This window comes from Danio aesculapii, chromosome 9 (assembly GCF_903798145.1).
Source record: "Danio aesculapii chromosome 9, fDanAes4.1, whole genome shotgun sequence".
Taxonomy (NCBI): Eukaryota; Metazoa; Chordata; class Actinopteri; order Cypriniformes; family Danionidae; genus Danio; species Danio aesculapii.
In genome coordinates, this window is record NC_079443.1 from 56,798,671 (window position 1) to 56,823,707 (window position 25,037).

General features: G+C 37.4%; 1 protein-coding gene across 1 annotated transcript in view; it reads right to left on the reverse strand.

Moving 5' to 3' along the window:
* The window catches only part of grb14 (growth factor receptor-bound protein 14), a 110,049-nt gene extending 85,551 nt beyond the window's left edge, over positions 1-24,498 (reverse strand). The window contains exons 1-2 of the mRNA XM_056466048.1: positions 24,213-24,498; positions 13,101-13,227 (exon numbers count right to left, since the gene is read on the reverse strand). Coding sequence (XP_056322023.1) covers positions 13,101-13,227; positions 24,213-24,382 — 297 coding nt within the window. The 5' untranslated portion in view covers positions 24,383-24,498. The remainder of the gene's footprint in view (positions 1-13,100; positions 13,228-24,212) is intronic.
* Between the last annotated feature and the right edge of the window lie 539 nt (positions 24,499-25,037).

A 25,037-nucleotide genomic window follows, 5' to 3' on the forward strand; every position in this document is an offset into this window, starting at 1 on the left:
AGAAAAAATATTATCAGACATGCGGTGAAAACTACCTTGCTCTGTTAAACATCATTTAGGAAATATTTCAAAAAGAAAAAAAAAGAAAAAAATCAAAGGGGGGGTAATAATTCTGACTTTAACTGTGTGTATGTATATATATATATATATATGTGTGTGTGTGCGTGTGTGTGTGTAAAAGAATGTGTTATTTTGGATGCGATTGATCTTTGCCAAGTACTATTTACAATTATACTGACAATTTAAAAGTCATCAAAATCAAGCAGAGTGAATATTTCTACATTATACTAAACGTGTTTTTCTTACTAAAATCATTTAAACAATCAATCTGTTTTATGAATCTGTCATAAAGTATCTATAATAATTTAGAGGCCAAATAAAATATACAGTGTGCTTGATACAGGGTTACAACTATAAAACACAAAGACGCCTATAAACTGGTAACACTTTACAATAAGGTTGCATTAGTCAATGTTGGTTAATACATTTACTACCTTCAACAAACACTGAACAATACAGTTGTTACAGTATATTATTTATTCTTGTTTGTTAATGTTAGCTAATGAAAAATACAGTCATTCATTGCTAGTTCATGTTAACTCGCAGTGCATTAATTAATGTTAACAGATATAAGTTTCAGATGTTAATAACGCATTAGTAAATGTGAAACTATGAATAATAAATACTCTACGAGTATTAGGCATACTTAGTTTATGTTATTAAATACATTAACTAACGATACCTTTTTGTAAAGAGTGACCTATAAACTTAGATTTAAAAATAAATCAAATATAATAATAAGGTATTATTGGTCTGTAGCATTGTCAAGTTGGGGCTTAAAGAAGGGGTCACTTTAAACCAGAAGATCTCAGGGGGTCACTGAAGTGGCATTTGGCTGTCAAAGCTGAAGCTCAAACACTCCCGCCTTCCCTAAATCATCTGAAAACAAAAGCAAATCCCCCATAATCCCATCAGCGCACTCAAACAATAGCAGGTCAGGCACTGGAGAAATGCAGTCAGCGGTTAATGCGGTGAAGAGCAGCCTGAGGCCCGTTTTAGCAGGAATCAGGTAACAAGACCTGGATTGTATCCCAAAAAGACACTTCACTCCCCAAAAAAGAGGAGATCAGGACTATTGTGCTCTTTAGATGGCGTGTAAGAGAATAAAACATGCTATGAACTGCTTTGTGATGGAAATAACTGCAGTAAAAATAACTAATGTTGGCGCATACTAGCTTTTATAGTGATTGATAGACTGTAATTTCAGCCCTTCTGTTAGACACATGGACAAAAGTATGATAGAAATGCAGTACACTAGTGCCCACTGACTTTTATTTTCCATTTATTTCTCCCATAGGGATTTTTAAAAGTCGTTAAAGAAGTTTAAGAGATCAACAAGCTAAAATTATAACACATTTTTATTTGAAGCAAAATTTATTTGAAAATTAATTGTGAAATTGTGTATTTATTCTATAGGTCAGGAGAGAAGCAAGGCAGTCGCACAAGTCTTCACAGCAACATTGACACCTCCAAATGGTATTAAAAGTGTCACATACTGTATTTATAAGGTATAATTCAGCCAAAAATGACATTTCTGTCTTCATGTAATGATGTATTCATGGTCACGAAATCCCACGTAAGCTGACTGCGAGCTGTTTGTTTACTGCCGAGAACGTGCGCGTGCATGCAAATGACGACTTTAGTAAACAGAACCTGTATAGGCTGTGAATAACAGGTAATAACGCTGTAAATAACGTTCAGTTTGTTGCACAGAGTGATCGTTTGAGGGCCGTGCGGGAGGTTTGATTTGCATGTATGTCTTTTTTCTCACAGTGACCGCAGCCCTGAGCCGCACTCGGAAGTGAAAGTGAAACCTCACATCATTTAAAGAGCCCCGGATTTTTAAAATGCCCTTCCATGTAGTGTGTAACACAGCTCTAAGTGAAATGAAATATCCAGCTAAGGCTTAAATCTGAATGTGGACAATTTTGAAAACTATTGAACTATCATCTAAAAAAAAGAGTCGACTCATTGGTTAGAATGAATCATCTTCAAAACGAGTCTTTAGCCATTTCGGCGTGACGTGGCTATGAAACATAAGCCCCGCCCAATTGTTGCACGTGCAAACACGGGAAAATTTTAACCTGCAGCCCCGCCCACTAACCCAGCAGCACATACAAACAGATCCTGAAGTCATCATGAGTCATGAAGATGCTGTGCTTACCTGGATATTATTGGAAGTGTAAGGGGAATTGGTGATTCATTCGTTCTTTAAAGGAAGGATCAGAAAAGACTACTGATGTATGAGACTTGTGAGACCAATGGACAGACAATACACCAGGGGGTTATGCAAAATAAGGCCAGTTTATTAGGCACAAAGGCAGGCTGCTGCAGCTGAGGAGTGAGCGCTACAACCCCAGGCTGGGGATGTGATCTCTGGGCAAAGCAGAGTACAGGTAAACCCTGAGAACATATAACACTTCACGCAAGAGGTGCCACAGCAATGATTGCAAATAGAAATGGTCTAAGTTACAGCTGAGAAGGGAGAAAAGCTCCAAAATGAAAGATAATTAATGAAATCAGACCTGGCCTGTGACGCATTTCATAAGTGTAAGTAAATGGCTGTCTCCTTGTTTTCTCTAGCTTGCAAATGATATATTTAATTGTGTTTTGTTACATGTACCCGCTTGTACTGCATAAGGTTAACTCTTTATATTTTCTTATCGCGTCTAATGCCACGTTGAAACGCGACGCGTGTTGCTTTGTTTAAGGATTTAAATGTCAGCTGTTCCTACACACGTGCGACGGTCAAGGTTCGGAATAGTTCAGCTTTGGCTGCTGTGTGGATTAATACTGAATGTGTATCAGAATGGAGCAATATGCTGGTGTTTGACTACACTGCTTTTGGTGGTAAGGTGTCTGAGTAACACTGTTGAGTAAGTTTTACTATGAAGCGTGTTTCGGGCGTCTGCTGCAATCGAATCCTTTTCCAATGTTGGCGAACCGGGGGCTTGACAAACCGCGCTGGGCATTTTACTGTCTCACGCTGAGCGCTGTCGACCAATTACAACAGGCTGTCATCGGTCCAATCAGCGCAGATTAGCTTCGCGCTAAGGAGGGGTTGGGAACAAATGAATCGCTGAACGATTCATATGGGAGTTGGTGGGATAATTAGGTAAAAATAAAGTCATATTATGAGACCATGAAAGTATTTTTTGACCTTGCATGCGTATCAGTATGTTATTGGAGACCCATATAAATATGAAATATGACCCCTTTTAATGTATAATATGGGCGCTTTAAATGATCATATGCATTTTAGAGTTATGATTACGACAAGTATTTGATTATATTTTTTCTTTCATAGCGAACACATAGTGTTGTGGATGAAAATAAACGTTTACTGTGTCCGTATTACAAACCTAGGCTATATTTAATGGAAATATAATGGTCTAATAATGTTATTAATAACAGATGACAAGCACATGTCTTACACATAATAAATCAACTTCAGAATTATAAATAGTTACATTCTAATGTCATCATTTTACTGTGAATAAACAAACAGGACATACTGAAAGTCTGTTCTAGTCCACCATCATGACTGTACAACAAATTGCATTTTAAACAACATTAGACCTACACATTGGCCTAATATTATTAGTGTTGTTTTACCATATGTTTGAGAATTAACAATAATAATAATCATATTAACCTTTATTTTACATTTACAGAATCGTGAGAAAATGGTGATCTTGATTTTAAGCAAAAAAAATCGTGATTCACATTTTTGCCAGAATTGTGCAGCCCTAGTAAGAACATGTATTTTGTCTTTAAAACAGTTTAATTTTAAAGTTTCATATTTAATATAAGTCTTTTGTGTCCCCAGAATGTGTCTGTAAAGTTTCAGCTTAAAACACCCATCAGATTATTTATTATAACTGTTTGAAGTGTCTGTATTTTAGCTGGAAAAAAGTTTTTGCTGTTTTTTTGTACTGGCCCTTTAAGGCTAGTCCTCCCCACCCACCGTTCCCACGTGCCTGTCAGCAATCGCCGCCCTCGGCTGCCTCAGGAAGCAGATCTCACATAACATGTGTGAGAAATACTACAGTAAGAACTTTAACAGTCAGTATTTGATGCAGTTTTTGTGGCGTTGCAACAATGAGTCACACACAATGTCATTACAAAGTTCACGCACATACATAGCGAGGACACAAACACATAGCGCAGACACATACACACTCACACACACTTAGCGCAGACATACACACACACACACACATATAGCGCAGCAGACATACACACACACACATAGCGCAGCGGACACACGCACACAGAGAGAGAGAGAGAGAGAGAGAGAGAGAGAGAGAGAGAGAGAGAGAGAGAGAGAGAGAGAGAGAGAGAGAGAGAGAGAGAGACAGCGCTTTAAGCTTTGCACTCGTTTTGCACGCATATGTGACATGATACTGGTAATATCCACTGCTGTATGGATATCTGTTATGTTAATGTACAAAATAAACCTAATTTAACGTCCACAAACCGCGATTGAAGCATCTTCCTTTATAATTGTTCTGACACGCGGCTCTGCTGATGAAGTGAATCGCTGTAATTCATTACACACATGCTCTGTTTTAAAACATGTTAAACTTGTGAAACTCACTCTTGATCACGTTTGATGATGATTGATGATCCTAGCGAACTGAACACACCTTTTATTCCCAGCTGCTTTGCACTCATCCTGTCTTGTTGATATGATTATACACGTGACTACCGGACATGTTAATGCGTGCAGCTGTCAATCAATATTGGTGGGCGGGGGGACCGCACTCCTACGTAAAGTTGCGGTCGATCTGAAAACCGCTCCAATTGGTCCACCGTTTTTATGTTGTTAAATTAAAAAAAAAAAGGACTGGGTGTGTTTATTTCACCCCAATATGACAGTTTATACACTATACTTACACACATTTCTGTCCAAACAGCTTGAAAATTTTTCACCATAGGTGCCCTTTAAAGATGATCCTATTCTTTGATTTATGATGGCTGAGGGGCGTGGCAATGCTTAGTCTATATTTTGCTTATTCTTCATCTTATTCTGAAATACATGAAAGTAAGTGGCTTTTTAACTGGGAGACGAGTAGAGTAAATGCTATTGTAAAATAAACAATGTGTATTTTACATGGAAAACGCTGGAAATTGTGCAGTTTTATTTGAAAACTTATCTCTATAGACATCTACGTGTAGTTTACAAATCTTCAGTGATATGTTTTGCTAGTATTTATGTGTGTTTGAAAGTCTGAAACCTAAAAAATAACTTGAAAACACTGATTGATCGTGATTTATGACAAGCAGCGCTCTCTTTCTATTCCTCAGTGCATTAGAGCAGAATTGTAGCAGTTGATTATATGCATTCTAACGTTATAATCACACCAGTGTGATCGCACACATTAAAGGGTTAAATTTCTGCAAACATATTATGGTATTATCATGCTTTAGAAGACACAAGCATTTACATACAGCACCTTTAAAGTTATCATCAAAATGAAAATTATTAATAATTTGAAAAGAAACTACTGTGTCTTGCCATCCAGCCCTGAACCGTCTGTTACAGCAGACATTGTCTAGGTCATGATCTCTCCTCGAAGAACTGTAGAAACTAGCACAGCAGAAAGTTTTCATGACACTTGCACCCCATCCCCCTCTGGTTTTCCCTGCGTTTCGCTCATATACTGTGGCCGTAATTGCTAGCCTCAGATATAATACGAGAGGGATCATTACTGCCAGCCTCAAATGTAATGAAGGCCCCCATAATGGCAAACTGCAAAGCCACATTATGACGGCACATTTCAATATACTGTAATTTGCAGATTTCGCTGCAGGTCAAAGCTGTTCCGGATGGCCGTTCATAACATATATTTGTCATATAATAGGATCCACAGGGGTCTTGGTTTTCCCAAATCAGCAATGCAAGCAGATTGCACTGGCCTTAAGTTCTGGAGCTATGAAGATGCTTCTAATATCAGAGCAATACTACTCATAACAAGCTTATATAACTACTGTACATCGACTTAACGGTTCTCAGTTTTCTTGCAGCCAAACACAACAAATTAATCCTAGAAGCAGTCAAATCAACAGATATATCCCAATATGTACACATTCATCTGAAATGAACAGCTATCCTGTCAAAAAAACTGCTTTTTAGAGTCAATTAGAATCAAAATGTTCAATGCAAGAAAGAAAATATTCAAGTGAAATAATAGTTAAAGGGAATCTGTTGTTTAGGCATAGATGTGTTTCAACAGTGTGTGAAAATATCCAATCACACTTGATAAGTCCATATGACGTTATGCAGTTTGGTGACTGTTGTTTCAGTTTTGCTGGTTTTGTTTTGCGTTTATAGACCATTTTAAGGCATGTAAACAAAAACAATGGTCCCAACGTGTTTCCTGTTGTACATTTTTAATTTCTTTAGCCTCCAAAAATCCAAAAAGAGCCACATACTGATCTATAATGTTATGATAGCTGTTTTAACATTAAGTTATGATTGAATTGCCTCCTGTTATAGCTATGAAACAGTTTGATAACAAGCAGGAAATGGGCCAACAACAGGACCACACTGAATTGGTCTATAGTAGTGATGCCCAACCCTGTTCCTGGAGATCGACCTTCCTGCAAAGTTCAGCTCCAACCCTGATCAAACACACCTGAACCAATTAATTAGGACCTGAACAACACATGATAATTTAGCCAATCAGCATTTTGAATGCACGTACAAGGACCAATCAGGATCCGCTCTCTTTACCATTTCGCCAGAGTGCTCCACTGACAGTGGGAAAGACCAAAAATACAATAAAATCACACAAAATCAAAGTCTACTAAATAATGCGGCACCAAACAAAATTGAGAAGTGCGTCAATGTGATGATTTAGAAGCTTTTTTTTACATTGAGATGAAACGTTAAATTAGACATTGTTGAAAAAGAAATGAATATTAAAGAAATTCTGTCTTAAATGTGAAATATTTTTATTTGTGTATATTCAATTCAATTCAATTCACCTTTATTTGTATAGCGCTTATACAATGTAGATTGTGTCAAAGCAGCTTCACATAAAAGGTCATAGTAAATTGGTACAGTGTAGTTCAGTTTGGTTTGTATATATATATATATATATATATATATATATATATATATATATATATATATATATATATATATATATATATGCTAAGTGAAACATTTTTCAGTGTTCATTATACTCATTTACTTATTGTCTGTTTTCTTTCAAAGTCTTTAAATTTTGAATTTTGAAGGTTAAATACTTAATTTAATTCATGGGGCATGTAATTCAATCAATATAATTCAATAATTCATATAAAGCATAAACTGTTATACATATTAACATATTAATTAGATAAAATTGACATCTGCACTGGACAAAATATTTAGCACAGCCATGTATGCTTAATTTAAACAAGAAAAAATATTCATCCTAAAACATGAAATAAATAGAAATCAAAAATGTAACTTTCTCAAGCATCAACATGTTGCTACAACACCAAATTATATATTTTGTGATTGTATTTCATGAAAATTAATGCTTCAATGAATGATCTGCCAGATAGAATCTTATAATTCCAAGTGGAAAATGACTTTTCAGAATGAGAAGCTTCTATCTACCATGTTTGTTTACTCCAATTTGCAAATGTAAGAGAATTTTTAGAGAGCATTTAGGGTCTCTGTCATGTTAATGTATAAAAGAGAACTGTTACACACATATTGCTTCCTATATGGAATGCAAAATCTTTGAAGCTCAATATCTCAAAATCATATAGAAAGCAGATAGAACCTTATAATTCCAAGGTGACGAAATGTCTAGATATCTATATGATATCTAGAAAGCTAGTACAACTTACGTTTTTCTCACTAATTCGCATGTATTTACATTAATATGACGGACATTTTATTGATTTCAGGTATTTTATTTCACCAAATCTACACACATTTTATACTGTGAAAACAAATATTCAGCTTCATCAGTAGTTAGAACTATTCAGTTTCTCGAAACAGTTGAATTATTACCTTATAAGCTTCAGCTCCTAAAAAAATTAATGAAGACAGCGCAGAGGCGGGATTTTTTTAACACCATGTGACAACAGTGCCACCCCCACCTGCTGGTAGAAACAGGTACTGCTGAACAGCTGAGTATTTAATTACCTGACAAAAATGCTGTTAAGTGGAATGCGCGTGATGTATAAGGTAATTTTAAGTACCTAGATAACAAAATAAATGTAACCTATTTTTATTTAAGTGCAACATATTCCTATAGATCAAGGGCTTTTAACTATACATCAGAGGCTTAAGCCCCCAAAGCCCCCACACCGCAACGCCACTGGTCTGCAATCTCATTTGAATTTAAAGCAGCAGTCACCAAAACAGCACAATTTGAATCAAAGCCTATAAGGGGTCAGTTTCAAAGAATCATGGATAAATATGTGTGTGGTATTTTGAGCTGAAACTTCACACACACACCCACACTTTAGGGACATCAGAGGGGTATATGGGTAGGTCCTTACCAATATCAAAAGCAAATCTACGCCCTTGTGTTGACGTCAACATGAGGGCTTCCATAGCAACTGCATGTTAATACACTCTCTTAACGCAAGTTCGATATGAGGGGAATCATTATGCAAAAATCCCTTTCACAAAGGGTTTATGCGCAGTTGTGCGGCAGCAGTGTGTGAATTTACCCAGCCTCTAATAGTAAAAATGATTGATTTTATATTTTATAATCACACTTGATAAGGAAGTACATCAACATAAATTAAAAGTCTCAACAACTTCTGGTTCACTTTAACGTTAACCAAATGAGACCTCAAAACAACCAGGAACAAACAATCAGGCAACAAATCAATCACTTAACCATTAATCAATGTAGGGTTGACAGTTAATTACAGTGGTCTCTTGTAATTTATAACATGGTTTACCTTTAGCGGTCTCGCAGTTTCCCTGATTTTTTAGTGCAATTTGACATGTTGATTTTTTTATAGCTCATTGTGTTCTGCATCTGTGGCTGTGGATCACTGTCAATCAATCTCCTCCATGTCTCCTGTACAGTATTGAATGCATTCAGCTTGCCAAACTTACATAAATCTTCGCTCGCTAGCAGTGTGAGTTCCAACAAGGATGCAAAAAGAGTTGTAACTGTCTGCAGTTACCATCGTAAAGGGGGTCACACACTGGATGTGATGCACCACGCAAAGCCATGCATTTTAGAATTGTAAACAGGTTTATATCAGGGTACGCACACTGGCAGTCGGCGGCTGTCTGCGGTGCCCAGCTTCGACTCAGGACACTGTTCATATTTCTGATTCTGATTCTATTTCATTTTATATAATAGGGGTTAATTGCTTCTTCAATACACTGCGATGCAGATGCAAACAATGTAGTATCGGTTCGGTAATAATCATAACCGGTTACTGTGTACTGGCATCATTTATCACATACAGATATTTATCACATTTTCACAGATCATTTATCACACATAAATATTTCCCAAATGATGTTTAACAGAGCAAGGACATTTTCACAGTATGTCTGATAATATTTTTTCTTCTGGAGAAAGTCTTATTTGTTTTATTTCGGCTAGAATAAAAGCAGTTTTACATTTTTTTATCAACCATTTTAAGGCCAAAATTATTAGCCCCTTAAGCTAATAAAGCTTCGATTTTTTCTACAGAACAAACTATTATTATACAATAACTTGCCTTTTTACCCTAACCTGCCTAGTTAACCTAATTAACCTAGTTAAGCCTTTTAATGCCACTTTAAGCTGTAGAGAAGTGTCTTGAATAATATGTAGTCTAATATTATTTACTGTCATCATGGCAAAGATAAAATAAATCAGTTATTAGACATGAGTTATTAAAACTATTATGTTTACAAATGTGCTGAAAAAATCTGCTCTCTGTTAAACAGTAATTGGGGGAAAAAAATAAACAGGGGGGCTAATAATTCTGACTTCAACTGTATGCGTTATATGGCAGTAGCTTGTAACTATGGCGAGGGAGGCGACTGCGAGTAATTAAAAAGCTGCGACTACTTAAAATGTAGAGTTTAAAGTTGTGAGTTTGCTGGACAGTCTTCCACTGACAGGGAAGTACATCAGAACACATCTCTCTCTCTCTCTATCTCTCTTTCTCTCTCCCTGTGGCCCCTTTGACCTGCTGGTGTGTTGGTGAGGTAACATTTTATCTCCTCTCTCGGCTGTTACAACAATATCGTTACTTGTGGATTCAGACACGAGCGTTTCTGCAGTGAGTTTTCTCCACCGCGTCATAATCTATAGTGGATCAGCTGATTGTAGCAGCCGTTTAACATCAGTGTCCATGTCACAGCTTGCTGAACAGCACCAGAGGTGCGCTGACCATTAGAGCCAATAGCAGCCTTTTCTGTTGAGCACGTGACCAATCACAGGTGGTTAAAGGGGTGGTCCACAATGTAATTTTAAGGCTTGGTTGCGTTTAAAAGATGCAAAGCAATGTGTGCTCATGCTTCAATTGAAGGAAATCGCGTAATTTTTTCATAAATCTCACTTTGATTATATACAGATACTCAGCTAACATGAAAATGACTGACATATTTCCTAGTTCCTCTGAAAGGCCCGCCCTCAAGTGACTCTGATTGGTCATATGTCATATTGTACTGCGATCGTGTATCGGCTCCACGTCACGCCCGTACAAGCACGTGCGTTTTGTGTAAACAGTCAGTCAACCTCATGATCGCTCTCTAAAATAACATCTGACAAGTGTCTGTAACGAGTGAAAATGGGGTGCGGCTCCTTTAAGAGAGATCACCATTGTGTGTGTGTGTATGTGTGTGTGAACTGTCTGACGCGTATAACCCGAGAAGCACATGTGCGCGGGACCGATGTTTATTTATTTTTTTTCTGCTGCTCGGATTAAGTTATTATTCTGTAATATACAGTGACACTGACAGGAGAATAAAGCACAGATGTGGGATGCGACCTGTGTGAGCCTTGGTTTATTTTTCTGCTGCTACACGAGTTAGGCAAGCTCTCCTGTATTTTTTAAACTCAACGTGTTACACGACGTCTTTCACATATATTCGGATTTCGCCTGTGTAAGTAATATGAATCGTTCACATATCTTTTGCGAGTTCATTATCTGAGGTGTAAAACACATGGAAAAGCTGCCTATAGAGAGACACACACATAGAGAGACGCTGCACGTGCTGGTGAAGTGTGTGTGTGTTTACAGCAGTTTGACTGATAAATATGAATTTGTAGCTGAATCGTTAGCGGTGGCGAACATCATTTCCTGTTGTTTACATCTTTGCTACAGCATACCGTTAACGCTAGACACTACATGTCATGATCCATTTTAACAAATAAAAACTCACAGGCTACAGCTTCTGCTTGTTGGAGCTGCTCCTTCTTTGAAGAGATTTTAACCGAATCCAGCACTGAACTGGGAGAGATTCTGGAAGCTGTGTTTTGTCAAATCATGCTTGCTATGTATTTTATAATTCTCTGGAACATAATTAATATTGAACTGTGAGCACTTCTGTTTTTGTGTCGTGTCCTTTGAAAGCTCAAATACAGAAACAGAAGAAGCCCTGTGAATATAACAGTGTTTGGAAGCGTTTTAGCTCCCTCTGCTGTAATGTTACAGCGCCTCTGGCCACGCCCCTTAGCTCTGCAGTGTGTGTGCGCGGTAAAAGTACGTTTGTGATCTCACAAGGCCCGGAAGTTTTTTCGTAGTCCCCAAAATTCGTTCATTGTAGGCTTTGCTAAGCTAACTCTGTAAAAACCAAGGTCTCCTTTTGCATTGAACTTTGAGCGTCTTACATTCAGAGATGCTGTTTATGTTCACACAGCTACATTACACATCAACTGAAGTTTATAATATGATATCATAGTGGACCACCCCTTTAAGAGCTCAACAATGCTCAAAAAGCAAGCAGGATAATATTTACATTAGCTTATATGCTATAAATGCTCGTGTTGTCCTGTGCATGTGCTTTAGTTATGTTTGATGCATTCAAAGAGTTTTTTCTTTGAGCAGGTAAAATTAAAGGTGCAGTTTATATATCTGATTGCTTGTATTAAAGGACAACCTTTTATTACAAATAATTTATATATATATATATATATATATATATATATATATATATATATATATATATATATATATATGAATATATTTAATAATTTTATTACAAGAATCACGTGTTGCCACGTAAAATATTAGATTAGATTAGATTCAATTTATTGTCATCACACATGTACAAGTACAAGGCAACGAAATGCAGGTAAAATATCAAAATTGTTTATTGAAATCATCATCAATGCATCGAGATATGGATTTGAACTGAATCGATGGCATGATAATCGTAACCAAACCAAACTGTGAGACCAGTGTTGGTTCACAGCCCTATTATATAACATGTGAATGTGCTCGTCCGGTGTGTGTTACTTTCAACGGTCATGTGCGCGGCGCATCAGGTGTGCGACCCCCTTAAGGATATAGTCTGCTTTGGCTTTGTGGATCAGGGACTGCAGGAAAAAGAACATTATGCTGGATGCCAACATTATCAACACAAAAGCTGAAAAGCTTTATGAATCTTTTGCTGACAGCGATGAATGTTTGTGCCTGACAACAGGTTTTGTTCTTTGGCTTCATTCTATAAAACTGGACTTATTTGTCTACGAAGGTTTGAGCTTTGAGAGTGTTTAAAGAAAAGAGAAATGTGTGGAAATGTTAATGTCTGTCTGAGAAAAGTGTATAACGTGTGTAGTGAGGGGTTTTACAGCCTTAAAACATCTATAATAACTGTAAAAAATAAAGTGGACTACTTTACGGATTTCACCTATTGTGTGTTATTTATAAAACGTAACTCCTGCGAATAACAAGGGACCACTGTAATGGCAATTTTCATGCCCTTTTTGGCCAGTATAACGGATTCTATTAAATCTCCAACACATGCTTACAGATACAACAGGATCTAATACACAGAGCTGTAGTTCGCTGATAAGATACGCAAAAAAACAACAATCAAAACTGATGAATCATGCGTTTCTCACCTGAGTTGCACTGTTTTTGGTCCAGGGTAACAGACACTCGGACACTAGAGAGACAGCAGACGGCAGCAACTCTGGGAAGGGATTTGGGACGGGTCCCATTTGGGTTTCATCCACCTCTCTGACTTTTCTGAGGGGAGAGAAAATGTATTAAAACAATAGAAGATATGAAGAGGGCTTGGAGGATGGATGATAACAACACTTTGAGCTGAAAACAACATGTGATTTAATCAAAGTCTTCCAAAACATGGGTTGCTGTTGAAAAAACATAAACATTATGGCCTTAAAATGGAGGCATCCAAATTTTAATTACAGTTCTATTCATTTTACTCAGTTTTTGCTTCACATACATATACATACAGTTAAAGTCTGAATTATTAGCCCTGGTTTATTTTTTTCCCAATTTCTGTTTAACGGAGAGAAGATTTTTTTCAACACATAATAGTTTTAATAACTGATTTATTTTATCTTTGCCATGATGACAGTAAATAATATTTGACTAGATATTTTTCAAGACACTTCTATACAGCTTAAAGTGACATTTAAAGGCTTAACTAGGTTAATTAGGTTAACTAGGCAGGATAAAGTAATTAGGCAAATTATTATATAATGATGGTTTGCTCTATAGACTATCGAAAAAATATGTAGCTTGAAGGGGCTAATAATTTTGACCTTAAAATGTATTTAAAAAAAAGTATTCTAGCTTTTATTCTGACTTCAACTATGTATACAGTGGGGAAAATAAGTATTGAACACGTCATGTGTTTTCCTGGGAATAATATTTCTAAAAGAGCTGTTGACATGGAATTGAACCAGATTTTGGTAAAAACTCAAACAATACTAACATCAAAAACCACCAAAACAAATGTAAAAAATGAGTTATGTTTAATAAAAATGAAATGACACAGAGAGAAAGCACTGAACTACTGAAACATAGTTTTTCACAAACCTTAACAGAGTGTAAAAATCTTGATGGTTCTGTGGGTCTCGTCTATCAAATCTGAGCTTTATTTTGTATTCTCTATTGGATTTAAGTCAGGTGATTGGCTGGGCCATTCTACAGCCTGTTTTTCTTTCTCTGAAAGCATTTGAGAGTTTCCTTGGCTGTGTTTTGGATCATTGTCTTTCAATAATCTAAATCTGTTTTCTGTTCAATATTTATTTTCCCCGCTGTATGTAAATATATACAGCTGAAGTCAGAATTATTAGCCCTCCTGAAATATTGGCCCCCCAGTATATTTTGTCCCCCAATTTTTATTTAACGAAAATATTTTTTTCAACACATTTCTGAACATATATATATATATAGACACCATAGTTTTTCTATAACTGCACTTTATAACTTATACCTGTATCCTGCACTTGCTGCTATTGCACTGCTGGTTAGACCTAAACTGCATTTCGTTGCCTTGTACTTGTACATGTGTAATGACAATAAAGTTGAATCTAATCTAATCTAATATTTTTTAAATGATAATAATAAAAAAACTGCCCTTATAGCCAAAATAAAACAAACTAGACTTTCTTCAAAAGAACAAATATTTTTGGAAATACTGTGAAAAAAAATTCCTTTCTCTGTTTAACGTCATTTGGGAAATATTTGAAAAATAAATAAATAAATAAAATCACAGTAGGGCTAACAATTCTGACTTCAACTGTGTGTGTATATATGGCTTTTTTAACTGTAGCTTACATTAAACATAACTGAAAAAATGTTGGATTAGGAAAAACATTTACTTATAAAAAAAAAGTGTGAGGTGGCTGGAATCAGGGACAGTTCTTGACAAGAGTGACAGGGGGCGCGGGCAGGGGCATTAATTAATTTGCATTAATGGGTGAACTATCCCTTTAAATATAATTTTTGGGTCAAGGAATAAAATTTCTCTTTCGTTTTAGTCAACGATAATAAGTAAAATCCCAGATAAAGTCAGCAAAAACTCAAACTGGCCTCCTCTGGGAAAACTAGTGGTATTAAAATAGCACTTGTCATGCATGTGCGTGGCCAATGATATTTTATAAAGCAGACGTTGTGCATTCTGGGCGCAGCAGACAGCAGCTGTGTGATGTCATATGAAGTGTGTCTCCAGGCAACACACAGTCTTCTTCAGCCAGAGATGACCTCATCGCCGGTACCTGAGCGATCCCGGAGGGCCAGGCTGATGCTGTGTGTGTGTGTGTGTGTGTGTGCGTGTGTGTGTGTGTGTGTGTGGGATCATCTGCTTATTTATAATTTGTTTAGAGGCTTCTGTTGATGGGGAAATCTGACCAAACACTCTGAGAACACAGACAGGTCGTGTTTCAGTGCTTAAACTGAAAGAATGCTGTTTGTTTAAAGAAAATGCAAGAGCATTCTGGGATTTAATATCATTTTTATTTCTGTCTAGTTTGTATTATACAAGTTTATTTGGTCACACTTTATCTTGATGTTTCGTTTGTTGAATTGAAGTTGCATTGCATCTACATGCCAACTAATTCTCATTAGATTATGAGTAGACTGTTAGGTTAGGGTTAGTGTAAGTTGACATGTACTTGCAAAGTTTCCTATAGTCAGTTACATTTCTGTTTAACAGCAGTATCAACAGATATTAAGCAGACAGTCTACTAATACTCAAATGGACAAACCAGGCTCATTCTGAGAACGTAGTCCCAGGGACGTTTCTGGAGACCGCGAAATACGTACCCTGGGGTACGTACGGCTGCATTTAATTTTTTTAAGCGAACGCTGCGGGGCGGTGTGACGCCGTTCCTTTCGGCGCTTGCCGGCCGGCCAGCCGGCCGATCGCCTCTGTGTGGAGGGCTTTCCCGCTGCAACCAGTTTGTCCGGTTAGCTCTTCGTGTACTCTGTTGGACTCGAGGTGCAGAGAGGGGCTAACGACGACGACGACCGGGTTCGAGTCCGGGGAAGAGCGGTTCCAGAAATCAGGTAAGAAAACAAAAACAAAATCCAAAAAATGAAGCGAACGAGTTCGTCACAGGGTGAGAATGTGGTCAAAATCCGAAAACGTGGTAAAAATCAGACGAGGGCTTTTCTTTTTCTGGATGGCTTTTGTGAATCGTCGTTGGTTAGGTTTAGGGACGGAGGAGGGTGGGTCAGCCGATTGGCCGGTCGCACGGTCAATCATTCTGTCATCCAGGCAGACAGGCGGAAGGTCATTCGACAGCGGCCTCTAGCAGGTTTACGTGAAAACGGCGCGGGAAAAAGCACGCACAGCGGCCTCTCGCGGATTCGCGAAAACAAAAACTGCAAAAATACGTACCTCCCGGGACGTATTTCGCGGTCTCCAGAAACGTCCCCGGAACTACGTTCTCAGAATGAGCCTGGGTTGCAAATGGACCATCAAATAAAGTGTTACTGTTAACTAGGTTATAAGAATGACTCAATGCTAACTTGGGGTGGAAGCCAACTCATCTGCACTCTGTGTGTGTGTACAGTATGTGTGTGTCTGTGTCTTTGTCTATGTGTGCAGCATCTCAATGCATTTAGGCATGTAGACATGGTCAAGACGATCTGCTGCAGTTCAAACTGAGCATCAGAATGGGGAAGAAAGGGGATTTAAATGACTTTGAACATGGCATGGTTGTTGGTGCCAGACAGGCTGATCTGAGTATTTCAGAAACTGCTGATCTACTGGGATTTTCATTCACAACCATCTCTAGGGTTTACAGAGAATGGTCCGAAAAAGAGGAAATATCCAGTGAGGGGCAGTTCTGTGGGCGCAAATGCCTTGTTGATGCCAGAGGTCAGAGGAGAATGGCCAGACTGGTTCCAGCTGAAAGAAAGGTAACAGTAACTCAAATAACCACTTGCTACAACCGAGGTCTACAGAAGAGCATCTCTGAAGGCACAACACGTCCAACCTTGAAGCAGATGAGCTACAGCAGCAGAAGACCATACCGGGTGCCACTCCTGTCAGCTAAGAACAGGAAACTGAGGCTACAATTCACACAGGCTCACCAAAACTGGACAATAGAAGATTGGAGAAACGTTGCCTGGTCTGATAAGTTTCGATTTCTGCTGCAATATTCGGGTGGTAGGGTCAGAATTTGCCGTCAACAACATGAAACCACGGATCAAGATTTAGTCGCACCCACCAAGAATTATGTGCACTATTACTACGAGTTTTATATCAACAGATTGATTGCATTTGAAAATATCCTGACGATTAAATAAAGGATTAAATAGAACATCTTGTGCTTAAAATGTGCAGATTTATTGGCAAACACTGTTACCTGAAAACTTTGTCCCACAGACTTTACAATGAGTCTTATCCACTCTTCGAAAAGTGTATCACTAATCAGATGTGCCATTATTTGTAACTTTAGGTGGTTTCTAAAACAAAATCTGTCAGTGTGCTTTTCATTATCTCATCTTCAGCGCTTTACTTTTTTCCGCTGTAGCTTCCCGTCACTTGAAGGCATAAGGCATTGACTGAATGATTGACCGCTGATATTGACCAATCTATTCGTATTCAGTTCTAGAGCAGTGCACCAATCAGAAGAGCTTGAAGGCGGGGCAAGCATTGTGGGATTAGTTTACTGTAGAAAGTTGACACGAGGACTGTTTAAAACTATTCCCTGGCGCTGTTTCACGTTTTTAGGTGCAAAGATGCTTTCTGCGTGAATGGCTCCTAAATCTGCACATACGGTAAACGTTTTGCAATGAATGCCGGTCGCACGGCAACAATTTTATCCAATCGCACAAATGCTCCCAAATTTATTTTGAGGTCGCATAGATAAAATTTCAGTCGCATATGGAACCAAAACAGTCACAATTTTGAGCCCTGTCTCGGCACACTTTGGGTCCATTAGTACCAATTGAGCATCATGTCAATGCCACAGTATTGTTGCTGACTATGTCCATCCCTTTATGACAACAGTGTACCCATCTTCTGATGGCTACATCCACCATGATAACACACCATGTCATAAAGCGCCAATCCTCTCAGACTGGTTTCTAGAACATGACAATGAGTTCACTGTAGTCAAATGGCCTCCGCAGTCACCAGATCTCAATCCAATAGAGCACCTTTGGGATGTGGTGGAATGGGAGATTCGCATCATGGATGTGCAGCCGACATATCTGGAGCAACTGCGTGATGCTATCATGTCAATATGAAGCAAAATCTCAGAATCAGAATCAGAATCAGAAAGAGCTTTATTGCCAGGTATGTTTACACATAATCGGAATTTGTTTTCGTGACAGAGCTTCTACAGTGCAACAGGATTACAGAGACAGGACAAAAAACAGATAATAAATATATATTTTTTTACAAAATAGAAGTAAGTAGTGAATGCAAATATACAGAGTGACAAGTGCATGTACATGTTTATTACTATATACAACGTTATATGTGCAGCTGTTATGTGCAAATTGTCATGTAAAGTGTGTTGTTAAATAAGTGTATATGTGTATAAAAGTGTATGGCCAGTAGTGATGTTGGTTCCACAATTATTATCATCAAGTGTTCATGAGATGGATTGCCTGAGGGAAGAAACTGTTTCTGTGTCGGGCTGTTCTGGTGCGCAGTGCTCTGTAGCGTCGACCAGAAGGTAAAAGTTCAAAGAGGCAGTGTGCTGGGTGTGAGAGGTCCAGAGTGATTTTGGCAGCCCTTCTGCTCGCTCTGGATAAGTACAGTAGGGAGTAGGAAGGGTTGTACCAGTGATTCGCTCAGCAGTCCGAACTATTCGACGTAGTCTTTGGAGGTCGTATTTAGTAGCTGAGCTAAACCAGACAGTTATTGATGTGCAGATGACTGATTCAATGATGGAGGTGTAGAACTGTTTCAGCAGCTCCTTTGGGAGGTTAAACTTCCTCAGCTGACGAAGAAAGTACAGCCTCTGTTGAGCTTTTTTGACAATGGAGTCAATGTGAGTGTCCCACTTCAGGTCCTGAGAGATGGTGGTGCCCAGGAACCTGAATGACTCCACTGCTGCCACAATGCTGTCCATGATGCTCAGTGGGAGGAGAGCAGGGGGGTTTCTCCTGAAGTCCACTATCATCTCCACTGTTTTGAGCGTGTTGAGCTCCAGGTTGTTATGACTGCACCTCTGCATCTCTTCACCTCTGCATCTCTAAGGAATATTTCCAGTATCTTGTTGAATCTACGCCATGAAGGATTAAGGCAGTTCTGAAGGCAAAAGGGGTCCAACCCAGTACTAGTACAGGGTACCTAATAAAATGGCCAGTGAGTGTATATTGCATCATCAAAAATAATTGAGCACATGTCCATGTGTTGTGTGATAAGTCGATAAATTGATCATTTTGACAGGCCTAATTGTTAGTACATGTTAACTCACAGTGCAATACCACTAAGCATGAATTTGGATGATACTAATGCATTAGTAAATGTTGAATGATCATTATTAAATGCCGTCAGTATTCAGTAAATACATTAACAAATAAAACCTTATTGTAAAGTGTGACCAACAAATCTTCTACATACATCTACATACAGTCTACATCCATATCTAAGGCCATGGAAAGGGAGCAGCATGTGTTTAATCCGGTTGTTTGTGTGTCTACATGAGAGTGAGCTCATTTGTTTGTTGGTTACGGCACAAATAAACACTTCGGATCCTCCTTCGAGACACGTCATGATCTCAGAGCTACTATATCACAAACACGCAGCAGACGTGACATAAAGTGCTGTGCAGAAAGTAACAGGTGCTTGATTTGATTCCAGTTTCTGTGCCACGGCTGAGAATGTGTCTGTTTACAGGTACAAAGTCTACAGCATTTTCACGTAGAGCTTGCAGGGAACACAAAGGCGACTTTATTTCTTGTTGAACGGATGCGTTAACAATTAACAGCTGGGAAATGAGGTACGGTATTGATGTAGGAAACCATGTAGTTGCTTATTATACAGTGTACACACATATGCGCTGCAAAAAAAGACTTTCTTACTCAGCATACTTGCGCTGCAAAAAAATTACTTTCTTATTTAGAGTTTTTGTGGCATTTCTAGCCCAAATATCTGAATATTCTTAACTCAAGAAGCATTTTCTAGACAAGCAAAAATAATGTCCTCTTTTCAGAAATAATGAGTCAATCAAGATTTTTTTTTTTTGCTTAAATTAAGTTAAAACAAGATTTTTTTTGCTCACCCCGCTCGTAGAATTTCATGTTTTCAGAAATAATGAGTCAAAATTAAGCTGAAACAAGATTGTCTTGCTTAAATTAAGTTGAAACAATAGTTTTTTTTTTGCTTAAGATAAGTTAAAACAAGATTTTTATTTGCTTAAATTAAGTTGAAACAAGATGGGGTTTTTGCTTACCCCATTAGTAAATTAGTTTGCTCGTTTCAAAGAAAAAACTTACTTAACTCTGACTTAATGTTTCTGAAAACAAGACAAAATTTAAATTTTCTAGAAAATGCTTCTTGATTTAAGACTTTTTCGATATTTAAACTAAAAATAAGACTAAACTGCAGTAGATATTTTCCAATTTAATTAGCTGAACCGTCCAGTAATAATTATATTATTAAAGATATTAAATAAAGATATAGTTTTATCAGTTGCACAGTGACGAAAATGCTTAAAATGCTTAATTCTTAATTTGTTGTCTTTTTTCTAGAACAAATATCTAAAAATTATTAAATCAAAAAGCATTTCCTAGACAAATAAAAAAAAGTTTTGCTTTCAGAAATGATAAATAAAAATTAAGGTTTTTATTTTTCTTAAAACAAGCTTAATTACCGTGTCTACAATTGCCGTAAGTAAAATCAACTTATTTCAAACCGAAAACGAGATTATTTTAATTACCCAATATAAATATATTATATATATTTCTTGATTTAAGAATTTTATGACAAGAAGAAAGACAGAAACTCTCAGTAGATCAAGCATTTTTGCAGTGCATTAATTGAGTATTAAGAGTGTTAAGGATATTCATGTAGTTTTCCCTTTTAAATGAAGTCCATTGGCAGATTTTTGTTCTTATTTGAGGTATAAACTCTGGTACATTTTCAAGAAAACAAGAGTAATTATCTTAAATCAATTTGCTCCACAAGTCAATGTATCATGATATCAGAATATTTCGATGTTTGCACTTAAAAATGAGACATCAATATTGAACAGGTTTTTACATGAAGAATAAATAATGTTTACAAAAGATTTCCATTTTTATACATATAAATCACATGCCACTTTTTCCACATAATTATTTTTATTATTATTGTTATTATTATTATTATTATTAATAATAATTTTTTTTATCAAACAGCATAATTGATTTTAAGCAATGAGTGGATTAATGATGCGGAATATGCAGCTTTGCATCGCAGAAATAAACTATTGTTATTTTTTAGAACTGTGTTTTTTTTATTGTAAAAGCCAACACAACACTGCAGAAATGCTTTTCTTACATAGGGCTCTACTGATCTAATGATCTAGGTGCAAAGTCTAAAGCTCATGGCGCAAAAGCATTAAGGATGTGTCCGAATCCACTTTTGCTATTTGCAGAACCGAAAAATACGGTTTGTGCCCTGGCGCATGGTCTAACAGGGTTGAGCTTATTCTCTTAATGAGTCATGAGTGTGTTTTAAGCATAATATGCATTAAACCAATCGGAGTGTCATCTCCCATTCCCTTTAAGAGTCAGTTGTGTCACACCATGGCACATTTGCTATTTACATGGCGACTTTGTTAGTGAAAAAACTGAATGCTTCACTAGCACAAAACATCTGCAGTGTGAGGATAAAGAACAAGCCTCCTCCATTCGGCCTCATTACTTTCCTTTTACTATTTACTTTACTCCTTTACTTTTGTGGATAAGGAAACAGTGTTATACTCACTCCACTGAAGACATCCACTAGCATATTTATTTCATTTGTTAAGTACAAAGCTTTGTTTCAAAACTATTTCTAAATTCAGTTTTAATTTCCAGCAAACGCAACAATGAACAATAATAATGAAGTGTGGTCAAAAAACTGAGTTATATTCAAACACACGTCCTGCTCTTATGCCCCATATAGTGATGCAGACGTCTCCAAAACCTGACAGGTGGACAAATCTAAACATGTTTTTATTAAAACAAATATAAATATGCAGATAATAAATAATACTGCTAATAATAACATTATAGAAATGCAAATTGTCATGAATAAACTGAAAAAAAAACTGAGATGAAGAAGGCATGGAGGAAGGGGTTTTTATTTTTATTTAGAAAATTATATTTTTTGTATCATTTTAATCTTTAATTGTTTTATATGTAAAGATATTTGTGTATTGCTGTACATCCTGTGTGTATTAAGCAATGTGTACGCGTTTTGCACCTGCATAGGCGCATAACTAATGCTCTTAAAGACTTTAGAGCTGCTTTTTGTTGGTCAATGGCGTGGTCATTTTCAGTTCCTCAAAATAGCAACACTCCAACAATGCACCTTAACACACCTCTCTTATAGACCAGCACACCCATGAGTCCACAAAGTGGCGCATATGGATTTGCTATTTAAACAATGTGGCGCAAAACGTGAAAATGAGGTTTGCGCGATGGTGTGAAAATAGCAACAAATCACGTCAACAACGTCTTGCGCCTTATTGCACCTGGTGTATGATAGAGTTTCTGTTGTGTTTCTAGTCCAAACATCTAAAAATTCTCAAATCAAGAAGCATGTTCTAGACAAGCAAAACATATTGTTTTATTTTTTTTCTTAATTATATCAAAATTAATGGGGTTTTTCCTTAAAACAAGCAAAATAAACAAGAAACGAGTCCAAAAAGCATTTTTAAGTGAATTCATGCTATTAACAAATCATTAACTAAGACTATTAGCTAAAATACTGTTAATTAGCTGCTTATTAATATTAATTAATAGTAATAATATTAAAAGTAGTAACATTCTGGGTAGGATTACAGCTACTAATGAACAGTTAATATCGTAATAACAGGCAGGTACAGTAATAACTAGGCCCACACGGAATCTGCGCACGCAGAATTCTGCAGATTTTTCCGCAGAATTCCGCAGATATTTCCACAGAATTCCGCAGACTTTTCCGCAGACTTTTCCGCAGAATTCCGCAGATTTTTCCGCAGAATTCCGCAGATTTTTCCGCAGAATTCCGCAGACTTTTCCACAGAATTCCGCAGACTTTTCCGCAGAATTCCGCAGATTTTTCCGCAGAATTCCGCAGATTTTTCAACAGAATTCCGCAGTTTTCCGCAGAATTCCGCAGACTTTTCCGCAGAATTCCGCAGATTTTTCCGCAGAATTCCGCAGAATTCCACAGATTTTTCCGCAGAATTCCGCAGACTTTTCCGCAGAATTCCGCACTTTTCCGCAGAATTCCGCAGACTTTTCCGCAGAATTCTGCAGACTTTTCCGCAGAATTACGCAGATTTTTCCGCAGAATTCCACAGATTTTTCCGCAGAATTCCGCAGACTTTTCCACAGAATTCCGCAGATTTTTCCGCAGAAATCCGCAGATTTTTCCACAGAATTCCGCAGATTTTTCCGCAGAATTCCGCAGATTTTTAGCCCATCATTAATTCTGTTTATTTACTTGAGTAAACGTGTGTAAATCTATATTTATTCAGTTTTTAAATTAATTACATTAACATTATTGACTAATATGAAAATGTTCATCTGATTTATGTACGATGCAGTTTGTACAGTAGAGATATTTTATGAGAGACTTGCTTTGTTTACCAAATGAAGTGGATTTAATCACATTTTAAACATTAAATAAAAGTTAAAAAGATATTATTTTTAATTTCACATATTAAGGTTTTAGTTATGATACTCCCAAAATTACAAATCTGCAGATTTTTACCAAAATTCTCCACAGAAATAGCCAAAAATGTCCACAGATTCCGTCTGGCCCTAGTAATAACCCAGTAGTTAACAGTGTGTATTGCGACCTAAACTTAAGTATTATTGAAATCGTTCATATATATTAAATCTTTGATATTAATTTGTACTATATTTAATATCTTTATTATATTTAATTATTCTTTAATATTATTATTATATTAAAAACAACTTCGCCATGCTAATTAAACCAGAGAGCAGCATTAGCAGAATACTATAGCTTAATAAAGCATAAACAAACCACATACACACATTCACACACATTTGCATGCATATAACTGAAGTTGCAATAAAAGCATGCGTCCTACCTAGCTCCCTTGAAGACGGCAGCATTGGGTGCCTGCAAGGGCGAGCGCAATGGGATAAAGGCCGACCCGACGGCGTTCCCACCGCCCCTCGCTCCCCGAAATATGGCCGCTTTCTCCCCGAGGCTGCCAGAGGTGTGAGTCTCATCCAGGGAGTCATTCATAGCACTCATGGAGCCAGCTTACAGTACATCCAGCAGCTCATCTGGAGCACAACACAGCACACACACCATCAGGAAAGAGTGTGTGAAGTCAGCGTGCTCCTGGAAAACACACACGCACATGCATAAACGCATGCACACACACACACACACACACACACACACAGTCATGGCAGGCCGTCCTAGCTTGGGAAGTAGATCCCTCCTTCCAAAACATGATCCGCAATAAAGTTATTTTTAACTCTATGACTCCTGAATGAGCTCGGCTCTTGTGCACACACACACACACACACACACACAAACACACACACTGACACAAATGCACGCACACATATACAAACAGTCATACACCCACATCCATTTACAGACAAACATAGACACACAAACACACATACACAAACCCTTATATGAACACAGGCGCACACACACACACACACACACACACACACACACACACACACACACAAACTGACACAAACACAAGCACACACACAAGCACATACACACAGAAACCAACAGAAACACACTCGCACAAAAATGCAAACACACACCTAGACACACAGACACACTAACACATGCACATACACACACACAAACACACACTAATACACTCGTACAAAAACACACCTAGACACACACAAACACATGCACACACACACAGAAACAC